At 49.7% G+C, this 13,790-nt stretch overlaps 1 protein-coding gene across 1 annotated transcript in view; it reads left to right on the top strand.

Annotated features, from left to right (window-relative positions):
- The window catches only part of IGDCC3 (immunoglobulin superfamily DCC subclass member 3), a 112,637-nt gene that overhangs the window by 14,106 nt on the left and 84,741 nt on the right, over positions 1-13,790 (top strand). Inside the window, exon 2 of the mRNA XM_081171117.1 lies at positions 8,627-8,932. Within this exon, the coding sequence (XP_081027243.1) occupies positions 8,627-8,932 (306 nt within the window). The remainder of the gene's footprint in view (positions 1-8,626; positions 8,933-13,790) is intronic.

Below are 13,790 nucleotides of genomic sequence, written 5' to 3'. Positions count from 1 at the left end.
CTACGAAGCCCGGCAGCTGGGGCAGCTGTTCCCGCCCCCCTCCCCCCTTCGAAACATCGTTCCGAAGTGGGGCGGCTGGGGCAGCTGTTCCCGCCCCACCTCCCCACTTCGGAACAGCGTTCGGAAGTGGGGCGGCTGGGGCAGCTGTTCCCGCCCCACCTCCCCCCTTCGGAACAGCGTTCCGAAGTGGGGCGGATGGGGCAGCTGTTCCCGCCCCACCTCCCCCCTTCGGAACATCGTTCCGAAGTGGGGCGGCTGGGGCAGCTGTTCCCGCCCCACCTCCCCCCTTCGGAACATCGTTCCGAAGTGGGGCGGCTGGGGCAGCTGTTCCCGCCCCACCTCCCCCCTTCGGAACATCGTTCCGAAGTGGGGCGGCTGGGGCAGCTGTTCCCGCCCCCCCTCCCCCCTTCGGAACATCGTTCCGAAGTGGGGCGGCTGGGGCAGCTGTTCCCGCCCCACCTCCCCACTTCGGAACATCGTTCCGAAGTGGGGCGGCTGGGGCAGCTGTTCCCGCCCCATCTCCCCACTTCGGAACAGCGTTCCGAAGTGGGGCGGATGGGGCAGCTGTTCCCGCCCCCCCTCCCCCCTTCGGAACATCGTTCCGAAGTGGGGCGGCTGGGGCAGCTGTTCCCGCCCCATCTCCCCACTTCGGAACAGCGTTCCGAAGTGGGGCGGATGGGGCAGCTGTTCCCGCCCCACCTCCCCCCTTCGGAACATCGTTCCGAAGTGGGGCGGATGGGGCAGCTGTTCCCGCCCCATCTCCCCACTTCGGAACAGCGTTCCGAAGTGGGGCGGATGGGGCAGCTGTTCCCGCCCCCCCTCCCCACTTCGGAACATCGTTCCGAAGTGGGGCGGCTGGGGCAGCTGTTCCCGCCCCATCTCCCCACTTCGGAACAGCGTTCCGAAGTGGGGCGGCTGGGGCAGCTGTTCCCGCCCCCCCTCCCCCCTTCGGAACATCGTTCCGAAGTGGGGCGGCTGGGGCAGCTGTTCCCGCCCCATCTCCCCACTTCGGAACAGCGTTCCGAAGTGGGGCGGATGGGGCAGCTGTTCCCGCCCCACCTCCCCCCTTCGGAACATCGTTCCGAAGTGGGGCGGATGGGGCAGCTGTTCCCGCCCCATCTCCCCACTTCGGAACAGCGTTCCGAAGTGGGGCGGATGGGGCAGCTGTTCCCGCCCCCCTCCCCCCTTCGGAACATCGTTCCGAAGTGGGGCGGCTGGGGCAGCTGTTCCCGCCCCATCTCCCCACTTCGGAACAGCGTTCCGAAGTGGGGCGGATGGGGCAGCTGTTCCCGCCCCACCTCCCCCCTTCGGAACATCGTTCCGAAGTGGGGCGGATGGGGCAGCTGTTCCCGCCCCATCTCCCCACTTCGGAACAGCGTTCCGAAGTGGGGCGGATGGGGCAGCTGTTCCCGCCCCCCCTCCCCACTTCGGAACATCGTTCCGAAGTGGGGCGGCTGGGGCAGCTGTTCCCGCCCCATCTCCCCACTTCGGAACAGCGTTCCGAAGTGGGGCGGCTGGGGCAGCTGTTCCCGCCCCCCCTCCCCCCTTCGGAACATCGTTCCGAAGTGGGGCGGCTGGGGCAGCTGTTCCCGCCCCATCTCCCCACTTCGGAACAGCGTTCCGAAGTGGGGCGGATGGGGCAGCTGTTCCCGCCCCACCTCCCCCCTTCGGAACATCGTTCCGAAGTGGGGCGGATGGGGCAGCTGTTCCCGCCCCATCTCCCCCCTTCGGAACATCGTTCCGAAGTGGGGCGGATGGGGCAGCTGTTCCCGCCCCACCTCCCCCCTTCGGAACATCGTTCCGAAGTGGGGCGGATGGGGCAGCTGTTCCCGCCCCATCTCCCCACTTCGGAACAGCGTTCCGAAGTGGGGCGGATGGGGCAGCTGTTCCCGCCCCCCCTCCCCCCTTCGGAACATCGTTCCGAAGTGGGGCGGCTGGGGCAGATGTTCCCGCCCCCCGCTTCGGAACAGCGTTTTAAAATGCTGGGGGTCGGCAGCGAACGCTCCCGACCCCCAGCATTTTAAAACCTCCCCGGGACAGAGACTTCTCTGCTGTCCCTTGGAGATTTTAAAATGCTGGGGGTCGGCAGCGAACGCTTCGCTCCCGCCCGCCAGCATTTTAAGATCGCCCGGGGCAGGTGGGGGGAAGGCAGGCGGGGGGAGCAAAGACTTTTGCCCCCCGCCGGCCTTCAGAAGAGGTCCTCTTCTGAAGGCCGGCTGTGGGCGAAAGTCTTTGCTCCCGACCGCCAGCATTTCCCTATGGGCTTTCGTCTTGCGATGCAAGCCCATAGGGAAATTCGTCTTGCGAAGCGCCTCCAAAACAGAAAACCCTTTCGTCTTGCGGGTTTTCCGTCTTGCGAGGCATTCGTCTTGCGGGGTACCACTGTACTTTTAACCTTTTGCCTCTGGTCTGGGGTGGTATTTCAGTTATTCAAGGGCAAAAGACGAAACATCTCATCCATATCCGAAATTGCCTTCATTTCAATTGAGGCCACTCTTTTGCCAGCGAATCCAAGCTGATCTCTAAACCAAACATTCCTTATTTTATTTTAAAGAGTTTTCACTCTTCCCCCTCTGTGGCTACCTCCAGGGCTTAGCGAAGTGTCGCTCAATGACAGAGCAACTGCCTTGCGCTCAGAAGGCCTGAGGTTCAAACTCTTGCACCTCCAGGAAGGGTTGCCAATTTCCCCTGCCTGAAACCCTGGAGAGCTGCTGCCAGCCAGGGTAGGCTGTACTGAGCTAGATGAACCAATAGGCCTGACTTGGTATAAGGAAGCTTCCTGTGTTCCTGTCCCTTGCTCAGTGATCAGAAACTCAGGTGTATAAGCCAGTCACCGAATGACTTCTCAAACCAAGGTTACAGTTGCCAAAACGGAATACCTAGCTGCCGTTTTTTGAGCAAGACTGCTCTAAAGTTTTATTTTTCAAATGATGGACCGGCTGCGATGGATTCTTAGTTAAACATCTGGCTACTTCAGATGATAACCTTGAGCTAGATTAAGAACTTCAAGAACTTATAGAAGAAAAGTCACTTGATCCAGGGACAGTCCACATCTATTTTAGCCTCTTCCTACCAGGGTTCGAAATTAGCAGGGTACCAGGCGCATTTTGCACCTAAAGATTCTCCATTTACGAGAGCCTAAATAAGTCTGGGTGCCATTTTTTTGCGCTTGGCTGACACTCAAGGATTACTGAAATGTATGTGCTTTGAAGCCTCAAAGTATATGTTAAGGATAGACAATATGTTAATGAGTTTAACAATAAAGAGTAGAGTGTTTTGAAAACCAATATTTTCATTGTCAACACCAAATTAAACATGTACAGTTGTACCTTGGAAGTCGAACGCCTTGTAAGTCAAATGTTTTGGCTCCCAAATGCCGGAAGTGAGTGTTCTGGTTTGCGAACGTTCTTTGGAACCCGTACATCCAACGCAGCTTCCGTGGCTTCCGATTGGCTGCAGGAGCTTCCTGCAGCCAATCGGAAGCCACCCCTTAGTTTCCAAATGTTTTGGAAGTCAAACGGACTTCCAGAAAGGATTCTGTTCGACTTCCAAGGTACGACTTTATTAACAATTTCTGCTAAAAATGTGTCACTTATGTGAATTGTGTAATAATTCATGCTTATCAAAATAATAACTAAAAAGTATTGCCAACCCCTCCAGTGGCAACTAGACATTCTGTTTTGGTGCCCACAACCCTGGTCCCAGAAGCCATTTGGCTTCTAGCTTTTCTATTCCAGTTTCTAACACTGATTCCTGCTTCTTTTTCTTAATGGTGACACAGACCATTCATAACATAGGAATATTCTTCACAACTGTGAGTGAAGACAAGCTACAACAATTAACTATATCAGCATTGTTCACTGTTCCTGCTCAGGCTCCCCATGAAAAGCATTTTGGTTCCTGAAATTCATTTTGATTGTGTAGATAAAAAAGAACTGATAGAATTCTACAGGATGTGGTATTAGCATGAGGGAAACAGGTAAGATACAAGGACTCCCTGGCATGCATCCAGATCGTGGAGTTGCCAGGTACCATCCTAGTGCCCAGGCATCTTCACTGGGTCGCAAGTGGTTGAAATCCTGGTGCAAATTGTGCCTGGTACCTGGCTAATTTTCAAACACTTTTAAGTGGTGACTAACGTAGCAGGGTAGTAGGGATGAGGGTGCCGCTGTGGGTTAAACCACAGAGCCTAGGACTTGCTGATCAGAAGGTCGGCAGTTCAAATCCCATGACAGGGTGAGCTCCCGTTGCTCGGTCCCTACTCCTGCCCACCTAGCAGTTCGAAAACACGTCAAGTGCAAGTAGATAAATAGGTACCGCTCTGGCGGGAAGGGAAACGGCATTTCCATGCGCTGCTCTGGTTCGCCAGAAGAGGCTTAGTCATGCTGGCCACATGACCCGGAAGCTGTACGCCGGCTCCCTCGGCCAATAAAACGAGATGAGCGCTGCAACCCCAGAGTTGGCCACGACTGGGCCTAATGGTCAGAGGTGCCTTTACCTTTAAGGTAGCAGGACCTGGCTCCTTTCTGGTTTTGACAGTACTACCTGTGTCCACAGTAATGCCCCGCCCTTGGCACTCAACTGAGCCTGAGCACCTCTGTTGGCAGGGGCAGACTTTGGTCTTTCAAATTTCAGTGGTGCCCTGTGCCAGCCCAAAATTCAGCGCCCCCACCTTCCATTCTGCTCAATTCGCTGCATCATACTTTCGGCGCCCAGTGTGGCGGAACTGGTCACGCTGTCCAAATCCGCCCCTGCTGTTGATCTGTGTTGACTAAAGCCTGGCTGCTCCCTGGCCCTCAACTTAGCCTGCTTGGCAAAGGATGGAATTGCTCACACCTTTTCCCACAAACACTATTCTGTTTTGAAAGGAACTAGTCTCTTCTCTTCTGCAAAAATGAGAACCCGTCTACTTTGGGAGACTTGGGCACTTTCAGAATTCCCCCTCTCACCTTATATATGGCAACTTAAATTGGATTACGAGGGGATCAGCATGGAGTGAAACCTGAGATGAGGCAGATGGACTTGGGCAGACAAAGAGGCGGGTTTGGGTTACCGAGCTGCATGTCAGAGGTGAGGCTGCAGGAACTTTTCCAAATGGCGACTCCATTTGAGCAGTGGAGGCTGAGAATAAACATGGCCTTTGTCCGCCTCCTTTTATTAACCCATTAAGCATCTTAAAACATCAGGCTTCATCCTGTCGCGGAAAGACTCATCTAATATTTTCCTCCCTCCTTCTGCTCTCCCTCTTTAAAGAGCTGCCTGTCTTGTAAACAGGAAGGTTAGTACTTCTAAACATCAAGGCAGATAGGTGCTGTGGAGAAGGGCTGAATTGATCCAAGGGAACCGTATTTCTTGCTGGGCTATTGGGAATTAAGCTTGGATTCCATTTAAAGGGGAATTCATCTAATTTGCACTTTCTGAAACTTAATGCGAACCCCAATACTGTACAGCCATCCTTTCAAATTTGCCTTACTCAGCATCCTGCAACGCAGTTCTCTGTGTGTACAAAAATGCATCTACTGAGGTAAAGTTTGCACATATTGGTGAAACCAACAGTCAAAAATGCTTTACATCAGTCAGAGTTACATATGCAAATGGCCAAATTGTATGTTGTTGTTTAGTTGTTTAGTCGTGTCCGACTCTTCGTGACCTCGTGGACTCCACTGCCTCCTGCAGTTTGGTCAGACTCATGTTTGTAGCTTCAAGAACACTGTCCAACCATCTCGTCCTCTGTCATCCCCTTCTCCTTGTGTCCTCCATCTTTCCCAACATCAGGGTCTTTTCCAGGGAGTCTTCTCTTCTCTTTTTTTTTCTTCATTAAATTTTTTATTCAGAATTTATAAAGAACAAACAAATACAGAAATAAACACATTTACATAAATTATTATTCCCATTCCCCATACTATACAAACAAAAAAATAAACGTAAAATCATAGAAAAGAAAATCATAATATTTTAGGCTCTACCGAGCCTTTGACTTCCCTTCACCCTTTTGGTAAGTGTCAAATAAATTCCATGATTGCGTATTTAATTTTTAAACTTATAGTTGTTCGCTGATAGAGTTACTCTAACCCCGCCAGTTCATCTTATAAATCTGTTCCAATATATTTCCAAAATTTACTCCTCTCTTCTCATGAGGTGGCCAAAGTATTGGAGCCTCAGCTTCAGGATCTGTCCTTCCAGTGAGCACTCAGGGCTGATTTCCGTAAGAATGGAGAGGTTGGATCTACTTGCAGTTCATGGGACTCTCAAGAGTCTCCTCCAGCACCAGAATTCAAAAGCATCAATTCTTCGGCGATCAGCCTTCTTTATTGTCCAGCTCTCACTTCCATACATCACTACTGGGAAAACCATAGCTTTTACTATATGGACCTTTGTTGGTAAGGTGATGTCTCTACTTTTTTAGGTGTTGTCTAGATTTGCCATCGCCCTTCTCCCAAGGAGCAGGTGTCTTTTAATTTCGTGACTGCTGTCACCATCTGCAGTGATCATGGAGCCCAACAAAGTAAAATCTCTCACTGCCTCCATTTCTTCCCCTTCTATTTGCCAGGAGGTGATGGGACCAGTGGCCATGATCTTTGTTTTTTTGATGTTGAGCTTCAGACCATATTTTGCACTCTCCTCTTTCACCCTCATTAAAAGGTTCTTTAATTCCTCCTCACTTTCTGCTATCAAGGTTGTGTCATCTGCATATCTGAGGTTGTTGATATTTCTTCTGGCGATCTTAATTTCGGCTTGGGATTCATCCAGCCCAGCCTTTCGCATGATGAATTCTGCATATAAGTTAAATAAGCAGGGGGACAATATACAGCCTTGCCGTACTCCTTTCCCAATTTTGAACCAATCAGTTGTTCCATATCCAGTTCTAACTGTAGCTTGTTGTCCCACATAGAGATTTCTCAGGAGACAGATGAGGTGATCAGGCACTCCCATTTCTTTAAGAACTTGCCATAGTTTGCTGTGGTCGACACAGTCAAAGGCTTTTGCATAGTCAATGAAGCAGAAGTAGATGTCAAATTGTATACTTGAATGAATTTGCACTGAATTCATGCGGCTAGGTTTTAACGAGGACTCTTGGAAACAAAAATTGATATGGAAATGTGGAAAACTGAATTTAAAGATGGGGAAAATGTGGGAAATGGAAACTGACCCATCTCTAACCTAGAGGAGGGAAGCCTGGGGGTGGCTGCAATAGCACTTTTTCCAAACTTGAGGGGTTCCCCACAGGAGAGCATAAAAACGTGTTCTCTGCTCTTGTGAAGGACTGGGCTAGACCGACTGGATTTAAGCTACTAGAGGGCAGGTTTCAATTGAACATTAGGAGGAAATCTCTAACTCTGGATTTCCTGCCTCAAACAGGTGATTGCACTAGATGAACACCCCCCCGCCTCCCAGCTGCAGGATTCTGTGTCCTGTGCTCTGTAGGTCACATACACATTTTTAGCATTCCCAGGTGCAAACCTTGAAACTTGGCTTTCCGGCTTCCTTGAAGTTAGTCCCACGACAGACCTGAGTTACCTGTGCATCTTATTCCATTTATAGACAGCACTGAGCTAGGTGGACCAATGGGTGACTCAATGATCAGGTAGCTTCCTGTATTTGAAATTAGTCAGGAGCCAGGCACATTTTGTGATGAACATGGGTCCAGTTGTGACCATGTGGAGATCTTTGGATGCTAGGTTGGCGACTGATATCTCCATCTGGCTGGCTCCTCCAGATTTCTTAAGCAGGTAAACAGAACAGCTTACTTATTGCATTTATATCCCACCTTTTCCTCCAAGGAGTACATGGCTCACCCCCTTCCTCAGTTAATCCTTACAATGACCCTGTGAGGTAGGTTAAGAGGCTGTGACTGGCCCAGTGAGCTTCCTGACTGAGTCAGGATTTGAACCCTGATCTCCCAGGTCCTAGCCCAACACCCTCACCACTACACCACACTGACTTCCTAGAGTACTTCTGCTGTGGGGCAGCTATATATATTAAGTAGGTAACAAAATATGGGGAAAGCAAAATGTCACTTAGAGAAGAATGTGAAACATTGTCCTTGAAGCTTGAATTTGTATTATTCTGGATTGTTCTATTTGATGTTGCAAACCACTTTGAGATATTTTCTTTAAAATAGAAAGGAGTATAGAAATGAAAATAATAATAATAATAATAATAATAATAATAATAATAATAATAATAATAAACAAACAAATCTCCTTGGGAAAAAGGCACCTAGAGACTTCATTGCGGTACTGTAACCAAGGCTTAAGGTGCCATTTGGCGATTAGCTTATATATCTGAGTTGCTAACACTGGACTAGCTTCCTATGTTGACATTTAAATTAGCTCTCCATTATGAACCATGAGGAATCTTTATCACTAAGAGAAGGACCACAGCTTGATGGCTCCATCTTCAATCCTTTGGCGTTTCCAACTAGGTTTGGGGAAGAGCCTGCCTGAGATCTTTGGAGTACCACACGGCCAATCACTGTAGCCCATGATAAGCAAGACGGACCAGTGGTCTGACCCACTTGACAAGGCAGCTTCCTGGTTGGTGATCCCTGCCATGGCGGGAAGACTGTGTCTCTGTGGCCCTGGAGATGACCTCTCCTTCCCCTTCCCTCCTCTCTGTGTTTCAGACTTGAGCCGTTCCACGGAACTCTCCTTTGCCATCGAGCCCAGTGACCACATAGCTGTGCAGGAGCAGCCGCTGGTGCTGTACTGCCAGGTGGAAGGGATCCAGCCCATCAGCATCACGTGGCGCAAGAACGGGGTGCTGGTGGTGGACAAAGAGGACTCCTTCACACTCGCCAACGGCTCGCTGTACTTCTCCCACTTCCAGAAACTGAAGGGCGATGGGTCCTCGGACGAAGGCGAGTACGACTGCATGGCTCGGAATCGCTTTGGGATGGTGGTGAGCCGCAAAGCCAGGATTCAAGCAGCAAGTAAGTTGAGGAGGTTCCTCCATCTTGCAAATCCTTTACTTTGCTTTTGTTGACTGTTTGACATTAATGGATGTGCAGTAGCTAAGTTGGCTGGATGGTGTTGATGGAGCACAGGTTATAATTGCTAGAATGGGCAAGTTTTTAAATGGTGACAGTATTTGGGTGACAGTAAGCATGATGAGGGACGCAGGTAGCGCTGTGGGTTAAACCATAGAGCCTAGGACTTGCCGATCAGAAGGTCGGAGGTTCGAATCGCCGCGACGGGGTGAGCTCCCGTTGCTCAGTCCCTGCTCCTGCCAACCTAGCAGTTCGAAAGCACGTCAAAGTGCAAGTAGATAAATAGGTACCGCTCTGGCGGGAAGGTAAACGGCGTTTCCGTGCGCTGCTCTGGTTCGCCAGAAGCGGCTTAGTCATGCTGGCCACATGATCCGGAAGCTGTACGCTGGCTCCCTCGGCCAATAAAGCAAGATGAGTGCCGTAACCCCAGAGTCGGCCACGACTGGACCTAATGGTCAGGGTTCCCTTTACCTTTAAGCATGATGAGGGGCTCTACATCTGAAGCTCCTTTTTCTTTCTCAAAGATTGGAGTGGAGAATCCCATAGTGTGCAGTTAGGGCTGCAGTGCAGAAGGAAAGTTGTTTTTTTCCCTTCTTTTTAGTTAGCAGATTAAATTTCTTTTTAAAAGAAGAAAATCTACATTTAAATGTGTGTTTTTAAAGAAAGTATTTTATGTCAATACAGTGGTACCTCGGTTTAAGAACAGTTCTGTTTAAGAACGATTCGGTTTACAAACTCCACAAAACCGGAAGTAGTGTCCCGGTTTGAGAACTTTACCTTGGACTAAGAATGGAATCCGAACGGTAGAAGGGCACTGGCAGTGGGAGACCTCATTAGGGAAAGCACACCTCAGTTTAAGAACAGTTTCAATTTAAGAACTGACTTCCGGAACGGATTAAGTTCATAAACCGAGGTACCACTGTACACATTTTTAGATAATGTTTTTATTGGTGAGAACTGTGCTGGAACATTGGGGAAGTCCGAAGGTCCGCAGATGCCACATTCACAGATACATTTAAATCCCTTTGAGAATTGTAGCTCTGTGCAGGGGGTGGGGGGAGATATCTCCTAGAGCTCTCAGCATCCTTGACAAACTACAGCTCCCAGAATTCTTTGGAGTAAGCAATGACTTTTTAAAGTGATGGATACTGTTTTGTCTGTGTGGTATGAATATGGCCTTAAATATGTCCCGCTCTGCTCAGATTTGCACACTAAACGCAGGAGGCAGGGATCCGGTCAGTTTTCTATTGCATTTCTCAATGATTGGATTCCTTGATTCATTAAATGAAGGGATTCCCTCTCTCTCTTTCCCCTCCCACCCCCTTTAATATGTGTTGTATCCCTGGACTCAATGGGGTGGTAGTGGTGGTGACAGAAACAGATCACAGCAGATTTCAGGAAAGCCACATACTGTAATAAACATTGTCCAGCCACACAGTGATTTTCTATTTTTTTTATCTTCATGGTAAAAGAGAGGAGGAGGGAAGTGTGAGAAGCCAGGACTCTTACTAGGCTGGAATTTTGCCCTGGAAAAAGACTCTGGAGAAGTATGCCATTGGGTGAGATCAGTGTGAATGACCTGATCTTGATCTTGATTGGAATCAGGCTGCTTGGAAAAGGCCAGGTTGGGTCAGGATCAAAGAGGTACTGGTTCAGGGTTTCAGGGGGCAGAAGACCCATTACTGTTTCTACAGCTGGGTCCATGCAAGGTCCCTGTCCCCAGTGTCCTAGAGCCACCGCATCAGACTGAAAGGGGAGGGGTTTTTTAGTCACTGCGCTCCAAAGTATTTAGGAACACCAAAAACAAGAGGTGCTTCAATTTCAAGAGAATGGGGTGCACATTCTGTTATGTGCAGTGGAACTACATCTAATCCAGAATGCGGCAGCTAGACTGATGACTGGGAGCGGCCGCCAAGACCACATAACACCATCCTGAAAGACCTACATTGGCTCCCGGTACGTTTCTGAGCACAATTCAAAGTGTTGGTGCTGACCTTTAAAGCCCTAAATGGCCTCGGTCTAGTATAACTAAAGGAGTGTCTCCACCCCTATCGTTCAGCCCGGACACTGAGGTCCAGCTCCGAGGGCCTTCTGGCGGTTCCCTCACTGCGAGAAGCGGGGCTCCAGGGAACCAGGCAGAGGGCCTTCTCGGTAATGGCACCTGCCCTGTGGAACGCCTCCCACCAGATGTCAAGGAAATAAACAACTATCTGACTTTTAGAAGATATCTGAAGGTAACCCTGTTTAGAGAAGTTTTTCATTTCTGATGTTTTATTCTGTTTTTAGTGTTCTGTTGGGAGCTGCCCAGAATGGCTGGGGAAACCCAGCCAGATGGGTGGGGTATAAATAGTAATAAAATTATTACTACTACTACTTCATGGAAAACACACCTTTGGTCATTCCAAAAGAAGATACATACTAGAGAGCACTCCAAATGATTTCTCAAGTACGTGGACAGAAAATAGTAGATCTCGCTGAAAGGCAAGACATGGAAATCTGCACTGATCATTGCAATGCATCCCTGATTGTTATTGCATAATTATAAGATTACTGTATAATCTTGGAAGGTTGTATTATCTTAGAGGGATTCCATACTCAAACACAGCCAGCTGCACTGCATGGGCTCTGGGACTGTAATCATGCAAGGCATGTTAAAAATTGACCTCCCTCTCTTACGCGATGGGGATAAGTTGCTTGCTGGCTTTTCCTATCCGCCTGCTGCAGGTAGGAGCATCACCCAGTGGTTTGCAGGAGGCTCAGGGGAAATTTATCCAAGGCGTTGCACAAATGGCGAATCCTGTTGAGCAATTTATCATCTTTAACTTGTCTTGCAAAACCGAGAAGGCTTTGGCATTGTTACAGCCATCAAATCTCAGCACATAGAAATCGTAAGGGGGTGCCCAAGGACATCTTCGGAATAATTGTATGTTTGCATTGTAAGGATGCAGGAAGAGCCAGTGGCCCAGAGAGCCCAGTGGCCAACCAAATGCCCGTGGGAAACCCACAAGCAGGACCTGAATGCAATAACACCCCCCCCAGAGGTTTTCAGCAACTGATCTTCAGCAGCATTGCTTGTTTAGTCGTTTAGTCATGTCCGACTCTTTGTGACCCCATGGACCAGAGCACGCCAGGCACTCCTGTCTTCCACTGCCCCCCACAGTTTAGTCAAACTCATGCTGGTAGTTTTGAGAACACTGTCCCACCATCTTGTCCTCTGTCGTCCCCTTCTCCTTGTGCCCTCCATCTTTCCCAACATCAGGGTCTTTTCCAGGGAGTCTTCTCTTCTCATGAAGTGGCCAAAGTATTGGAGCCTCAGCTTCAGGATCTGTCCTTCCAGTGAGCACTCAGGGCTGATTTCCTTCAGAATGGAGAGGTTTGATCTTCTTGCAGTCCATGGGACTCTCAAGGGTCTCCTCCAGCACCAGAATTCAAAAGCATCAAAACTTGTGGCTAGTAGCCATTCATTTATGTGTCCCGAATCTCCAGCATTCACCTTCGTTGGATGTCTATGAGTTTTAGCATTGTAAGAGATGGAGAAAAACTTTTCTCTATCCACTTCCTCTGTGCCATGTGTAATTTTATAAATTTCTTTCATGTCACCTTCTATCATCTTGCATGGTTCTCTGGACTAGACATGCTCCATGTATAGTTTATCTCTCTGGGTGTTTTCTTCACGGCAGGCTCCAGGTTGTTGGCCAATCCTTTGCCGTCCCCAGGGTCAGTTTCTCAATCTTCCATTCTTAAAGCTCAGCTTGCCACATTTCTGCACCAGTTTGCGATTTTCAAGAAGCCCTCGTGACATTCACCAGCAGGTTAATGCAATTTTGCTGAATGGACACGTTTTCCCAAGCCACTTTTGCATAGCAGTAAAGTAGCAGCAACAGCAGCAGCAGCAGCAGCAGCAGCAAACAACATTATGGGGAAACCTGACACATTAAACAAGTTTTATCCAGAAACTAAAACTCAGCAAGGTGGATGCCAGATAGGCAGAGGATGCTTCAAACCCAGAGAGTTATCAAGGAAAAAGGCCCTCTCTCCTAATTTGGAGAAGAGCTTCTGTATATTATTTAGCCATCAGGCAGGGTAACCCAGAAGGTGGGGAACCAAACTGGCCCTTTGAATTCTCCCCAAGGCTTCCCACTGGCCCTGCATAATATCGGGAGTGTTTTTGCCTTGCTGGGGCGTGTCCTCTTGCTTGCCTGCATGCAGGTTAGAGAAGGGGGTGTGACTGTGTGTAGAAACTAGCCAGCTGAAATTGACAGCTGTTGCTCCGCCCGCTTTCACCTCTGGCTCCACCTACCAGTGACATGCGACCCTCGGAAGGTTGCCCAGAGCGGCATGTGGCCCTTGGGTTGCAAAGGGTAACCCTGCCACTGCAGTCGGCATTTCTGCCTTCCCGGCCGCTCATCCCCAGATGTAGCATCTTGGCTTTTTTAAAGAGAGGCTCCTTCTTTAAACTTGCTTTTCAGCAGCTGGCTCGGCGGCAGCAAAGGCGGGGTCAGTCGGCTTTGCCTAAGGACCGCTTGCGAAGTGGCTGGGATGAAGGCCGAACCTGGGAGCTTCCCTGGTTCCCAGCCTTGGCCGTGACGTCTGGAGCAGATGGCCTCTTGAATGCAGCTCAAAGACGGCCACCCTTTCCCCTCCGCCTATTGTCCCTCATTGTTCGGAGCTGAATGGGGCGCTGCTGAAAGCGAAAGTCTGCTTGCTTTGCGGAGCCTGGGAGATGCGGCCCAAGCGATGTGGATTCTCAGAGGGATTGAAAAAGAGGCCTCCTTTCTCGCTGGGCTTGCATCCTTAAGAG

This window comes from Podarcis bocagei (assembly GCF_964188305.1).
Source record: "Podarcis bocagei genome assembly, chromosome: 14".
Classification (NCBI taxonomy): Eukaryota; Metazoa; Chordata; class Lepidosauria; order Squamata; family Lacertidae; genus Podarcis; species Podarcis bocagei.
Note: the sequence above shows the minus strand (reverse complement) of the source record. Positions and strands in the feature narration are given on the sequence as shown.